This window comes from Thunnus albacares, chromosome 3 (genome assembly GCF_914725855.1).
Source record: "Thunnus albacares chromosome 3, fThuAlb1.1, whole genome shotgun sequence".
Taxonomy (NCBI): Eukaryota; Metazoa; Chordata; class Actinopteri; order Scombriformes; family Scombridae; genus Thunnus; species Thunnus albacares.
This window is the reverse complement of record NC_058108.1, coordinates 8,900,843-8,916,084: the sequence shown is the minus strand read 5'-3', so window position 1 is coordinate 8,916,084 and position 15,242 is coordinate 8,900,843. Positions and strand designations below refer to the sequence as shown.

General features: G+C 39.3%; 2 protein-coding genes across 3 annotated transcripts in view; one reads left to right on the top strand and one right to left on the bottom strand.

Moving 5' to 3' along the window:
* nomo (nodal modulator) overlaps positions 1 to 2,356 on the bottom strand; it is a 21,784-nt gene extending 19,428 nt beyond the window's left edge. Inside the window, 4 exon segments of the mRNA XM_044346220.1 lie at positions 27 to 182; positions 350 to 498; positions 663 to 927; positions 2,208 to 2,356. Of these exon segments, the coding sequence (XP_044202155.1) occupies positions 27 to 182; positions 350 to 498; positions 663 to 927; positions 2,208 to 2,223 (586 nt within the window). The 5' untranslated portion in view covers positions 2,224 to 2,356.
* Positions 953 to 15,242, top strand: tmc5 (transmembrane channel like 5). Of its 2 annotated transcripts, none has more exons than XM_044346218.1 (21): positions 953 to 2,136; positions 4,720 to 4,869; positions 5,426 to 5,655; positions 5,889 to 5,966; positions 7,508 to 7,624; positions 7,766 to 7,868; positions 8,274 to 8,355; positions 8,461 to 8,721; positions 9,137 to 9,279; positions 9,420 to 9,564; positions 9,847 to 9,999; positions 10,422 to 10,588; positions 11,215 to 11,290; positions 11,393 to 11,490; positions 11,598 to 11,693; positions 11,804 to 11,879; positions 12,404 to 12,537; positions 12,776 to 12,949; positions 13,590 to 13,668; positions 13,814 to 13,906; positions 13,990 to 15,242. In XM_044346218.1, the coding sequence occupies exons 2-21, from the start codon at positions 4,796 to 4,798 to the stop codon at positions 14,593 to 14,595; spliced, it is 2,985 nt and encodes a 994-aa protein (XP_044202153.1). In that variant the 5' UTR covers positions 953 to 2,136; positions 4,720 to 4,795; the 3' UTR covers positions 14,596 to 15,242. The 2 variants fall into 2 exon arrangements, with proteins under 2 accessions (XP_044202153.1, XP_044202152.1); XM_044346217.1 differs by lacking the exon at positions 953 to 2,136 and adding an exon at positions 3,997 to 4,136.

Sequence of the window (15,242 nt, the reverse complement as noted above, 5' to 3'; positions counted from 1 at the left end):
TCTAAAACAAACAAGCTTCCTCTGACCATCATTCTGGTTGTAGGTAATATTCCCTGCGACGTGGGGGGCAATGACGATGGGCAACATGACAAAGCTGAACATAATCACGAAGATGATCAAGTTGAGCATGACCAGGAAGCGCAGGAACGAAAAGTAAGACAGGATCCCCGTGCCGAACATCCCTGTCACATGCGAGACAAAGACAACAAAATCAGAATTGGTACATTTTCTGTTAGAGCAGAAGTATGTTTGCTCATTTTGGCCATCCTGAAAAGAAATCAATGAATGTCTCTGAGGCTAAGGATACAGTTTTCTGACTGTCAAGACTATCTCATTATCCCTCTCTCACCCTCTATCAGGTGGATGTGTCCTCTCCAGAGCTGCAGGGAGCTCAGCCATTCTCGGGCATCATCTCTCAGCCTCCTCAGATACCTGCGGGTGCTTTGCCTCCACTGTCGCCAGCTGCTGAGCTCTCGATCATCTTCAAGGCGTTGCGTTCTAGTCATATAAATAGTTTATTATAAATAGCTTAATAAATAGCTTACTAAACTCGTTAAATGCACCTTTTAAAAATAGCCAGGGAATATGTAATCACAGTGTACACTTTAGTTTAATTATCTTATTTAAAGACGATGCTGAGGATACTATAATGTCATTCCTACTTGTCTCTGCGTTTCTCAGCCATGGTCTTGGCTAGTTCTCTGATGGGTCTCTGCTCTGTCTGGTTCTTCTGTTTCTCCTCATTTCTGTTGACTGTGTTCACAGCCCATTTCCCACTACCAGAGGAGCTGAGTCGCGCTCTGGAGCTGCTCCTTCGCTTGGTAGCGCCAGTCGATGACTTCCTGCGGTACAGCAGGGACTGGTAACTGGGAAGCTGGTCCAGCAGTAGGTTACTGGTGACTCTTCCACTACGATCAGTGTAGAACACTTGGAAAAGATGGAAAAATGAGGTTAAGCTATACAGAGATAATGATATGGTGACCATTCATATGATATGGTGATATCACAATCCTGATTTTAACTGCCAAAAGTTGCAATAAGGTTAACTGAGAGTAAAATATATTAATCTTCCACCACCAAACTGTAGTAGATGAATGAATGTAATACAATATTTATTGAGCTTTTCTGTGGAAGCTGCTGATACAGAGAATTTAAGAATGAAAATGCAAAACAACTGCAAAACAAACTTTGAGGCATTATAATTCTGCTAACAGCTATATCGCAGTATATAGGTGTTATACTGTATTTAATACACCGGTCTGAAGCAAGATATGCTTATCTACAACTTCCCCATTCATTTGTAAATATTAAGTTAAATATTAAGTACTTCCATTTCTTATACAAATCATCATCTTATACATTTGCTTGTCATAAAACTGGATTGAAATTGACTTTCCCATAAATACACAGTTATGACTACAGACAAATATAAGAAAGAGGCGTTGTTAAAGAGGTATTTTGTTGCCTTGAATTCTGTATTTTATTCTATAATATTCTGAGAATTCATCCACTTCTTAATATCTTGAGTGAAACAGATGATATTAATGTTATTCAATGTAATGCACGCTGGGCAATATGGCAACTAACTAGATTATATCAGTCTGTGGATGATAATTATTGTAAGAAGAAAAACAAGACAGTGAGTTTACAATTACACACAGCATGCAGCCATATACATTTAGGACGTTTAATTTCACATCATTATTCAGATTTTCCAGTTTTCCAAAAATGTTTTGGATAAATTATTAGTTTGCCGGACAGCATCACATCAGAGCTGCAGTGTTATACTTAAACAATGAAAACATACAGTAAAATATATTGTTTCTTCTGGCTTTCAGTTAACGTGTTGTTTTCGAATGTGAGCAACAAACACTGACAAATTATTTTGTCTGTCTAGTTGAACCACAATGGCTGAAGACGCAGACTCAGCAAACAAACATATCAACAGCGGAGTTTCGACTCGAGAGAAAGACTCATATAAAACCAGACCAAGCCTATATATTCAATGTAACATGTGCCACTCACACCATTTATTGAATCATTAACTAGAAGGACAAAGTTGTTAGCCTGTTGTCAGCGTTTATTAGAGTGAAGTTCGAGGTTAGCATGACTAGCTGGTGTTTCGCTGATGTTGAAGTAAGTTTTTGTTAATGACGTTAACTTACAGACAGCTAAAGACACACATATTGCGTTAACTTCAGGTTTACCTGAGTCGGCTTCCATCGTTCCCTTTTCTGATAAAATAAATATTGTTGGATTTATACGTTAGCTAATTGTTAACCTAGCAGTTTTCCTCGTTTACTGGGACTTGACGCTCCAGTTGTCAGGAAGCCCGCAAGCCTTTCCCAGAAACCACTTCCTGAATCCAGGATCAGCTTCAATGCATAGTTTCTGATTCTGTCATATCCTTTGTCTTTTATATTACTGCTTTTACATGTCAAGATTTAATCACTCGCCTATATAGTTGTGAAAACAAATGAAGTGATTGCAGTAGTGTATGTATCGTATGTAGTTGTTATACTGTGTTTAATACACTGGCCTGGCAGTCATTGGAGTTTTACTAATTTTGTTAACTTTTTTTATTTATTAATTTTTAATTAATTTATAACTTTCCTGTTATTTGTAAATATTAAGTCAAGTATTAAGTACTTCCCTATCTTATACAAGGACACTTAATTTAATCATTGCTTGACATAAAATTGAATTGCAATTGACTTTCCCAATAAAAACAGTTGGTTAGTTAACAAAACTGTATATAAAGTAGGTGAAACTAGCTCCACGTCCGGTTACAATAGTAACATGCAGATTACACACTGATGCTTCAGTATTAATAATGTACTTTATTAATTTTACTTAATATATCAGTCACAGGGTACAATTTTCTGCAAAACAAGTACCTTTACTTTCAATATTTAAAGTAAATTTAGCTAATAATACTTCTGAACTTTTACTTAAGTAGGATTTTTCATACAGGACTTTTACTTGTGATGGAGTATTTTTACATTTAAGTATGGCTACTTTTACTTGTACTTTAAATACCTCTTCCAATGAGAGATTTTCAGAGGCAGTTAATTAAAGGGTATTCCAGTGATATAGCATTGCTCTTGTCAAAAAATACAGCAGAATTTGAGATATCCTGACTTTTGGTCCCTATATGGGTCACACCTCACACACAAAAACACTACATACTGCATTTCCCATATGTCCCTGCTATCTCAAACTCCCAGTTTGTAATGTATGCTTTCTGTTATAACTATGAAATCTCAAGCGAACTTTAGAAAGCTGCCTCCATGGCCACAAAGAATGTGCTTATGCAGATGCTTTCACAGTCAGAGTACTACGATGAGTGAGCTGAATGTCATGTAAAAGCATTAGACTGCCCCCCTAAGGCAAAAAAAGATGAGCAAAAGAAATGAGAAGAAGCATCGCAACTCAAGACAGTGAGTAACGATGCAGAATATATCCAATAAAATGAAGTTGTTTAAAGGCAGTATTCATTATCTGAATTGAATCGACAAAGTTTACCAGTTGCTGGTTTACAGTCAAGTTGGACCATGATTTCTGAAGAATCACAGTGCAAAACAATGAAATTCCTGGTTGAAGTGTTTAACATGTAGTGATGTATGCACATCTATCCTGTGTTAGACCTTGACCAAGAGAATTTTCCTTTATTTACTGAGTTTTGGAATAATGCCCAATTTGTGAGAACACTTCTTTTTATTGCTGTTGTGTAAAATTATGTATTTATTCATTATTGATTTGTTTATCAATCAGTAGATAAGTTCAGTCAATAAGCAGCACCACAGGTCAACCTAGACACAGCATAGACTCTTGGACACCCACCTGATATCCTAATAAGGATGCAAATTGAATTTTAGCCTTTGGGTTTCCTTATTGTTGTCATAATACAAAGCGTTCACATGAAATTTGCGTGGCCTCTTCACAAGCAGTGGACTTTTACCTTTATGGCTTTCACACACTTCCTGGTAGCCAGACAGTCCTTATTTTTATCTCGTTGACGGTGCTTCTTCCCGGGATACTCCCCAGGCTTGCTCTGAACAGACTGCTAGAAAGACTCAGTCATTCTTCAAAATTTTATCAGGACTTACATGTTCTTTTCACAACACAATTACCAGGTAAGCAGGGCTTGATAATAGAGGGGAATATAGTGTTACAAGATTTTTAATTATCTGCACAGTTTGGCATTTCTATGACAGCCTATACTCACTCAAACACTACTTGTAGTCACAGTCTATGAAGTTACTCTTTCTAACTTTCATGGCTGATTAGTCAGTCTGTCATTCTCTGTTAATTGTTAATCAGATTTTCCTATCCTGCTATCCTTTAATGGCTCTGTGTGGGAAACATAAAGCTATGATACTACATGTGGTAGAAACCAAACCTACTGTATGAATTAATGATGAATAGATGAGGATGGGACCAACAGATTAAATTACACATGCTTCACTCTGACAATGTCACTCTGAACACAGCATGCTACTTGGCCTCAACATGCGATGCTTCTTGTTTGAGTTATATTAAATTTGACTTAGCTGGCAACTGAAACCAATATGAAATGAGGGCAAACCCTCTTATCTCACTTGTGATAACTTAAAACACATTACTATAGTCATCTGTGTTTTTGTTCATTCAGTAGAGTGAGTTTTTTTTAAAGTGTGTTGCTGTAACTGGACTTAAACACACATCGATATATTTTAGAAGGACTGCGACAGAGTGAGCTGAAGGATCACTGTCGTCTCCAAAGAAGAGCACAAGGATCAATTTGAAGGATCTCATGTCAAGTTACAGCAACGGAGGATTTTTCAACCCCGCCTACCATGACAGCGAGACTCTGGAAATTGATAGAAGGTTTGTGGTAATATAATAACAAAAAAATGTGTTTTTGTCTTAGAAAGTGCATCACTGCATTATTTATCCAGAAAAAACTGTTTTACCATTTATCAAATAATGTGTTTGAGGGAGCGCTGTGGGTAAGAACAGACTGTTTGTACTTTTAATCAGAGGGCATGTAATGTACTGTAAAAGAACAAACAGGATGTGCTCAAGGAACATTTTGTGGTAAAAACTTTTAAGATCTCAGGACTTTGGAAAGAGGTCAAACTGGAAGTTTCTAAAAGTTTCTGGAAAAAGCAGACTTGCCAAGTCTGAAGTGCCATTTGTCTCTGAAGTTTACTCACCAACATAAGCCTTGCTTCTTTTGTAGAGCATTACATATTCACATGAGAAAAACATCACCCCAATTGCAGTCACATCTATGGCAGCGGTTTCATTACAGATAATAATCGCATTATAATCATAACATGAAATTCCAGCTCCTGTTTTGGGTTGATAACCACAGTCCTCAAATGACCTCAAAGATAAGCAGTTTATCTTTCATCTTTATATTTATGAATTCATTCTCTAGGTCTTCCAGCAAAACCCATCACACTAACCCCTATGCCAGGGAAGATCCAGCCTGGCGGGGTGAGAGAGCAGAGACATATCACTCATCAACAGGTCAGGGCAGCAGTGGTGATGCTGTAGGGAGAGTACCCTGGGGGGGCTGGCAGGAGGAGAGCTGGAGGGGGAGAGAAAGCATCCCCATGGGCCTCCTCTCAACACGCCCGGGGAGTCCTTCATTGCAACATGACCACAGTGAGTGGACCATTTCCATGTGACAAGACTAGATTTAATGTCTCTGTTGAGTCTTAGTATACATTTTGAAGTAAAAGCTACATTGTATGTGGAAAAAAAACCCACCATTATTTTGTTTTGACCACTGACACCACAGCTTTTTTGTGCCTCTCTGTGTTGCTAAGTGACACTGCTACTGATACTTAGACTGTTAACATCTACACAATCTCTTCCTCACTTTTTAAAAAATCTAGATCACAGTGTGTTCCAGATCAACCCTGACTCTCACTATGATAGAACGCTGTCTACTCGACTTCCTTCTGCATCTTCAGGTAATGGTTAAACTATGTTTTCTCCATTGATAATATTTTCTTTTCACAGTCTTTTCAAAGTTTCTGTGCACTCTCATGCTGTTGCCATGGTATCACTAAACACACACAAAGCTGTAAAGTGCATTACAAGACAATAATTAGAGATAAATGTGTCATGTTGACCTCTCGACTTTGCTTATAAATCAACTTAGAAAACTGGGTAATTATTAATGGAGGCTGCACTCAACAACAAATAGAAAGAAAATGAAGGAAGTTGGCAAAGAAAATGAAACAGAGGGAAGGGGATTCTTGGGGAAAATGTTATCTTAATCTGAAGGACATAATCAAGGGTTGTGCACACACAAGAAATCTAAGTGGACATTTGTTGTTGTCAGGCATTGTTGGTCTGTTGGTCGGCCCACTGCTTTGGTCCTGGCTGAAATATTACAAAAACTAGTCAATGGATAGCAAATGAAATTTGGTACAAATATTCATGGTCCCCAGAGGATGTTTCCTTATGACCTTGGTGATCCCCTTTTCCTCTAGCGCCATCAGCAGGTCAAAGTTTTCACTTATGATGTAAAATATCTTACTATCTACTAGACTAATTGGCATAAATGGTGCCCAGAGGATGAATCTTTGTGAGTTTGGTGATCCCCTGGGATTTCCTCTAGCACTGCAATGAGGTTGACATTTGTGCTTTTGAGTATAATGTCTAAACAACTATTGTGTGGATTGTGATGAAATTCAGTTCAGGGATTCATATATCCCCCAGAATGAACTGATATAACTTTTGGTGATCCTATCACTTTCCATAAAGCAGCAACATTTGAAATCGTCACAATTTGATTTATGACCAAATAGCAACAGTAAAACCAATGACATTCTCATCACCCACAGTTTTAATTTGTGTTTAATGTTAATTATCAAATGGTAGCATGTCAACATGCTAAACTAAGATGGTGAACATGGTAAATATGTTGGCATTGTCATTGTGAGCATGTTAGCATGATGATGTTTAGTTCAAAACATTGCTGTACCTATCACAGAGCCTTACAGAGGCTGTGATAACACAATTTAATTACACTGTAATTTGCTTGCTATATTATTAAGCATTACCATACCTGTGAATAACAGTAGTCATACTAGTGTTGCAGTCGGCACCGTAGTCTCTGACAATGTGATGAACTGCAGCACCAACAGCCGTAGTATCATAGTTTTAATATGAAGTAGGATAATGTTACTGGTAGAGTAGCACCCACATGAGCTCATACTGTACATTTCACTGCTATCAACTCTACTTTCAATCAATGTGTATCTACAGTAAGAAATATACACATCTAAAGTTAGGTGCAGTTTTTGAATAGGAAAATATAAAAATACCATCTCTATTAAATTCAAGTGTTGCATTTAAAAACTGTCAACCAATTCTTTTGTTGACTGTCACTGTCTTTCCCATCTGCTCATTGAGTTTACTTTTTAACATCAAGCTCATAGTAAAATCCCTGATTATCTTTTCCGAACACCATAATACTTCCTTCTCCTCTTGTGTTTTCACCCAGGAAACATGACAATGAGGTGGAGGGGGATTGCAATGAGAAGGATGAGCATGTTTCCTACGGCTGATCCTGGCTATTTAGCTTTCACAGAGGATGCCATCAGGAACGAAATGGAAAATGGTAAAGGCCCGTGATGTGTGTCAGCTTATTCCTGTGGATGTGTGCAATGTGAAGTGTGACACCTGATATGCATTCTGGATGGTCGCCGTTGTAAAGATAACAGACAGTGACTGTCTTGTCTTGTCATCTCTTGTGTGACAGAGGAACAGAACCTGGTCAAAGAACTTGTTGCCTTGTCGACACGAGACCGAATCCGGGCCATTCGGGACCTTCCGATGAGCTTTGAAGAGAAGAAACATATCAGGTGGGTTGTGACTGACGTGGTTAAAGGTGATAAGCCTCCTTGTTAGTGTCCTTGTAGATCACTTAGTTAACCATTACACCTTGCTATGAACCATAAAATAAAGATTATGTTTACAAAGACGTGGAGGTATTTAAAGTGGGGCTTTGTGGTGTTGCAATATAGAACACTGGTGGAGGAGTCACATATATGTGAGCAAATATACACACATATACACACTGCTCTGCTCCTGTTTCAAGGTACATTACACAGGAAACTATTAAACTGAAAACAAGTACAAAGGTTTTTCTGCAGACTGCAGTGTTCAGTCATTGTGGCAGATCTTGTAATTCATCAGGAGATTACTGTATGCACTTTTAGGGCAAATGTCATTATCACACCAAATTATGTTTTAAATTACCTTTGCAGGAGCCAAGTGCTGGCATTTAAGTCTTCCAAGCAGTCTCGCCGGTTCACATGTTTTGCTGATTGCTCTGAGAATCTGTCACTGGTGAGTCTCTCATCAATTATAAAAGACCTCATTTTGAGTTTAGCCATCTGATTCATAACTTGTGGTTGTGTAATACTGACAGTACGTGTACTCCTGTACTCTCAGTCTCTCCGCAGATGCGGTTACAGCATAAGTTCAGCTAGACAGGCCCTGGAGCTGTGGCAAGGCGTCATGAAAGAGATTGGTGGCAAGTTTGGCACCAGTGTCCTCTCTTATTTTCTGTTCCTCAAGTGGTTGCTCATGTTCAACATTTTCTCCTTCCTGGTCAACTTTGGCTTTATCACCATCCCGGTCCTTGTTTACAACCCCTCACCCAACATTCCTCCAAATGTGAGCTTCACAGGACTGGAGATACTGACTGGAGCTGTAAGTGCAAGCTCATTTCAAACCACATACTTGACATGAAAGAGTCGCTCTTAGAGACGCACCCACAAATAGTTATCACCCGTCTCTGCAGTTCCCCTCAGCTCTACATAGCATTTTAGCCTCTTTCAACTCATTGTTTTGGTTTAACGGCCCGCAACTTCATTGTTTTTGGCTCTCACCGCTCTCATTAGTGTCACTTCAAGGCGCAGGTCGCAACTCTTTTAAGCAAAAAAGCTCTGATAAACACTCTTATAGCTTGGTATTCTGCCGATTATGTGGCCAAAAATATCAATATGGATTAATATAGGTTCATTTAATATTTTATTGAACTTGAACTCCTCTCTGCACCGAGTTGATGAGAGCAGCATAATCAAATCTTTGTCACTGCATAGTAAATGTGTTTTGGTTTTTCCAGGGTTACTTCAGCTACACTGTCATGTACTACGGTGGCTACAGCAATGAAACCCTTGCGGGCCTGGTGGAGTATAACATGCAGCTGGGCTATTTCTTCACCATTGCAGTCTACATGGTGCTGTGTGGAATTGCACTTATCTTCAGGTTAGTCCTCTGGATAACTTGTGGAATTGCTCTGATTACATTTAATATAGATCAATATTTGGGGGTTATTCTACATGAATACATCCTACATTTATTGTACATTCGTCTGAATTTACCCAACCATCTCTATCCTCATGCAGCATGGCAAGATCATTCAGGAAAAACTATGTGCTTGCGGATCAATCCTCAAACAGTGCGTGGCAGCTTTTGTGCAGCTGGGATTTCAGTATAACCAATGAGAGAGCAGTGAGACAGCGCAAGAACAATCTCCGTGTCCAACTAAAGGTAAAAGCTCAAACAACACAATGTTTAAAACCCACTCAATCAAGACAGGAAGTCAGGAAAGAGAAGTCTGTTTTTGCCACCATAAAAAGAGGAAGAGTTCTTATTCTCCCTACAACACTGTATAGTCACAACATTTCTAAAGGATGGCGTGTATAGTTACATTTTAGAAATCTTGGGAGGATATCATCACAATAAGCTTTCAGAAGTTAATTCCTTTTTTAGGACACATCACACGTCTCATTATTTTTCATTGCCACGTTTGTCCTCTTACCATCTTTCCAGGAGTCTTTGTCAGAGAAGGCCCAGGGGGAGTTACTAACCCTCTCTGAAAAGCTGAAGCACTTTGGGATTTATCTGGGCTCGTGGCTCCTCTCCACCGGCCTGGCTCTTGGTTGTGGAGCCAGCATCTACTACCTCTGCCAATATGAACAGCAGGTACACAAATTCAAATTAAGATGAAATAATGAGACTCATAGCAAAATGTTGGAGTGATTGTTTTTTTTTTTGATGGATAGAGACTACAGAGGGCAGGAAAAGTGGGTAGCCCACATCCCTATAAAGGTTTCTTCTCCATCTGGAAAATGCAACTCTTGTTCCTTTAAGAACTAAAGGAGAAAAATTCCCCTTACTTGCACAGCTGCATATCCTTTTAGGAATAGAGATACATATACAGTATGATAATGCTTTATGGCATGTAATGGATTGGGTCTTTAAAGTCATGCTCCATAAGTTTACAACCTACTGACAGTAATGTGTCAAGTCATTTACTGACAGCACAGAACTTGATTCATTTCATTGCACATATTGTTAGTCGTTGAGCTCTATCTTGTTGTGACCTCAATCTGTTATCTTTACAGCAGACAAAGGATGCTGCCAACTGGTCTCTGCTTCAGGAGGCAGAGACTCTCCTGGTTCCCTTTGTGGTGTCTCTGATTAACCTGGTTGTCCCGCTCTTCTACTCCCTCTTCAACAAGTTTGAGCACTACTCCAGCCAGCGCAGACAGATCTACGCTCTGGTACTCAGGTTAGATAGCAGCGGTTTTAGTTTTTTATCAAGGAGGGAGCATACAGTGCATGAGTTAAAGGGCTTTCTTGAGGAGAGTTAGATGAGAAAATCTCTGTCTTATCTATCCGTTCAATGGAGCCAATGGCCGATTAGCTTAGCTTAGCACAAAGACTGGAAACAGAGGGAAACAGCTTGCCTGGCTCTGTCCAAAGGTAACCAAATTCAACCTACAAGCAACTCCAATTTGAACATGTTATATCGTTTAATCGGTACACACACTTGAAGCATCAAAACAACAATTTGTGATTCTTTTACACAGGGTTAGGTGCAGGGCTTTTTCTTGGTCAGGTGCAGTGGCTTCCTTGAGTCCTGTCATCTCCATGAGTTTGCCAGGTAATCAGTGGAGACTCCAGGAAGTCACTGCACCTGGTCTGGGGTTTTTTGTTTCCTAGCTAGGCCAGCTGTTTTCCCCTGTTTCTAGTCTTTATGCTAAGCCTTTATGCTCCGGCCTCCAGCTTCATATTGAATGGACAGATATGAGAGTGGTATAAATCTTCTCATTTAACTCGATGAGAGAGCAAATTTCCCAAAATCTCAAACTAACAGCATGATTGAAATGTGTTTTTATCTTTTCCCACTTACAGAAATGTGATACTCAAGATGGCCATTCTGGGTGTCTTGTGTTATTACTGGATGAATGTGGTTGCTAAGAAGTTTTCGGTATGTGTGACAGGAATTAACTGTTTATCGCCATTTTCAAATACACCAGTATCAGTTTCACTATATAAGCCTTTGTTCACTCATCTAATTTGTTTCGTACAGTGTTGGGAGTCCATTGTAGGACAGGCTTTGTACCGTCTGGTTTTTGTTGACTTCTTGTTTCTGATGTTGGGATCCTTCTTTGGAGAGTTTCTCAGCAAGTGAGTGACATGGTTCCAGTTTATGAAATTATTTTCTTCTTTGTAAATATAAAAATGTGGAAAATTAGCTACGGATGTAAATCATATTCATCATTGATGTATTACAGTGTGATTGGGACCAGATTTCTATCACGTCTGGGGGTTCCAGAGTTTGACGTCGCCAGAAATGTCCTTGAACTCATCTATGCACAGACTCTGGCCTGGTAAGAACAATAATTTGACACATTAATGGCTCAGGACTTATATTTTCTATCCCGATGTCAGCGCTAATTTCCTATTAAAAATTCTTGTATCCTCTATTTTCTCTCCATAGGATTGGAATCTACTTCTCTCCTCTTCTACCTGCTATCCAGATTCTCAAGTTTTTCATTGTGTTTTACCTGAAAAAGGTAAATATTATGTTCACAAGGTTTGGAGGTCCTGGTGACTGTAAACTGACCTACCATGGTGATACACGGCCATAGGCAGATACAATGGTATCGTTACCTGAGCTGCTCTATATACTCTTTAGGCTCATGTTACTGTATTTGTGCAGCTGGGTCAATAATTAATTAAAATCCCTTCATCACATTGACCGTTTGCTTTATTTTGAGCAATGGAAAAGTCAGGCAGGGTTTGGGATTTGTGGAATAAAACTAGTGGTTGCATTGTTAGGCAAGATCAATCCCAGAAGTAAATGACTTCAGTATGATTGGTAATTTGACCCAGGCTGGATCTGGTGTTGCTGAATGTTTTATGAACATGCTGAATGACCTTTGAAGCAATGCTGTTCAAAGCTCTGATGAGATCGTCATGTTTTCTAATGTGGAGTGAAATGGATGTGATGTTTAGGATGTAATGAGCTTGTGGTTTAATATGAGATTGATGAATAAAAAATAGTGTTTGTGTTATATGTGTCTGTGCACCTTCCCAGGTCAGCCTGACCCAGAATTGCCAGCCTCCGCGGCGGTCAGGCAGGGCAGCTCAAATGCAAACCATCTTCATCGCCCTCCTCTTCTTCCCTTTCTTTGTGGGAGCCCTGTCCATGGTTGCATACACTGCCTGGAGGTATGTGGACATGGTCTATTTTGACCATTATAAAAACCTTTATCTCACATTAACAGCTTGGAGTTTAAAAAAAAAAAAAAATCATTCATTTTTTAACAAAATTGTCACAAAAACCCAACAATCCCACACTGAAACACAGTCTAGATTCTCAATTAATGAACAAATTCTGTCTGTAATGTTAGGCTTGTTACCAAAGCAAACCTCAATCTTGTTTTCTCCACCCTGTCCTGCTCTGAAGCCTGACTCCCTCCAAGCGGTGTGGTCCTTTTCGGGGACTCAACAGTACCTTCAGTGTAGTTGGAGTCTGGATAGACGATCTGGAAGAGATCCCTGGTTCTCAGTGGGTGGTCTGGATCTACCAAAATGTCATCAGAAGTGAAATCTTCTACTTCCTTGTCACGCTCGTCATACTGTAAGTGCATGGTCTAAGTGCAAGGTGTATGTATGTTGTGTGTGTGTGATATTATGTGTTTAAATCCAGTTGTGAATCATTTTTTTCACACAAGCAGATCACAAGCAGAAGACCTTTATGTGTTTTGCATTTGCAGAGCAACAACTAAGTCTAATTTGAATCTAAATGTACAATTGTAAAAATATACAATATAATATAATTGATTATAATTGAAGGTGTTCATTTGTGTGGTGGGAACTCTCAATCAACAAAATGGACAGTTAGTTGTGTTGTGTATATAACACTGTGATAGCCTCGTGTTATATCCGAAGCAGTAAACCCTCCAGGTGACTGATTTTAAAAAAAGCTTTGTTAGATCATGAAGCAGTCTGTGAATCACATGAGTGAATGAATCAAGCAGAGTAACCATGGTGTTCAATGCAGCAGCATAAAAACAGGATAACACCAAGCAGCCACAATGTTGCAAGGATTTTATTGACATTGACTTGATTATTAAAACATCGAGGTGATGGAGACTGGAACACTGCCCCCATGCATGTCTGTCTTTCTGTTGTTATGCAAATTGTTTTTTCAGTAACAATATGAAAGTCTGCCTTCCTTTTACCTGTTCCTCTGTTGACTGTCATGTTTTCTTTCTCAGAGTCTTCATATACATCTTCTGGCAAGTCACTCAGGGCCGCAAAGAGCTTATTGGTCTTCTGAGACAACAGATTGTTAATGTGAGTGTGGTTGAAAAAACTGCTCTTGCTCTCATCTTCTTTTCCTTTGGGAATTGGTATGCCTGTTTGAACTCAGTTGCAATTGTTTTATTAGTAATACTTGTTTTTTATTTCCTTCTTTGTCTCCTTCTGTTTTTCTAACCAGGAGGGGAAAGACAAGTCCTTCTTGTTAGACAAGCTGCAGAACCTCCAGAAAACTAACCCTAATAAAAAACCCAAACCAAAGAATCAAAAAAAGGTTTGTTTTGAAAATTCTTCCATGCTAACCTTTCCTCCTGAGATTCGTTATCAACCCTCAAGCAATTTTTCTTTTGTTCTCAGCACACTAAACGGCGTTCAGATGACCACTCATCTGGGGGTCAGTCCACCTCAAACGCCATGGTTCAGACTTTACTTGCTCGCCAGCGGCTTGAAGAGGAAGAGGAGAGGCACAGCGCTGGCGGAGTGCCCGTTCCCTCAGACATCTCCACCTCCAGTGCTCTGATGCAGGCCATGTTGGCACGTCAGAGAGCTGATACACAGGATGGAGATTTATACCAGATGCCTGATAAATACCAGACATCCTCCAGCGCCCTCGCACAGGCCATGCAAGCGAGGCAGAGGGCTGAGGATCATGTGAGGGATGAGTACTACAGTACAGAAGATTTTTCTGAAAACCCTGTCAATAGATCCAGCGCTGTAACACAGGCCATGCAAGCCAGACAAAGAGCAGAGGAGGATGCAGCATATAATGTAGATGATCAACCATCTTCAGTGTCTAGTGCTATGATGCAAGTCATGCAAGCCAGGCAGAGAGCAGAGGAAGAGGAAAGGATTCAGCAAGTCCCTGCTGCCCCACAAAATCCAGCTCCCTCAGGTTCCAGCGCTCTCATACAGGCCATGTTGGCGCGGCAGCAGGCCCAGAATGAGTATGATGATGGATACTGAACAAACTCATCTGACTTTATCATAACCAGAGTTGAAAAGAGCAAGAAAATAGCTTTTTATGCAGCTGACCTAAATGAGTCTTATCAGGATGTGATTTGTGTTCATAAAAAGTGCAAAATTAAAAGGATTCCTGCAAAAGAACAAAAAACTTAAAGCAGGTCTACTGTATGTGAAAGTGCAGGTTCACCTATTTATGCACCTTTTTTTTAGGAGTATATTTTAATTATATATTTATATGAAAATTGTATGACAAATAATCACTTTAACAAATACACACGAGGCCTGTTCTTGTGCCATTACATGTAATTTGTGTATCACAAACATAAGTTATTCATATTGTATATATTCTCTTTGAAATGTAGATGAACAAAAATAAAAGAAAAGCAAAAATAAATGAATTACTGTCCCCTGCATATTACACTGTAAAAATGGATGTAAAAAACACAATATGAATGCCAAAATAAGCCAGTGACAACAAAGAAAATGCTAAAATACAGCCACCAGAATGGATAGTGGTCTTACAATTAACACAACACTGCCCTCTTTAGGTATTACATGGCCAATGCCTCAGTAGGCAATGACTTTTACATGAGTATTTATTGTCTTCCAATCAAAGCAGAAAAAACATCAAATGAAAATTACAAACA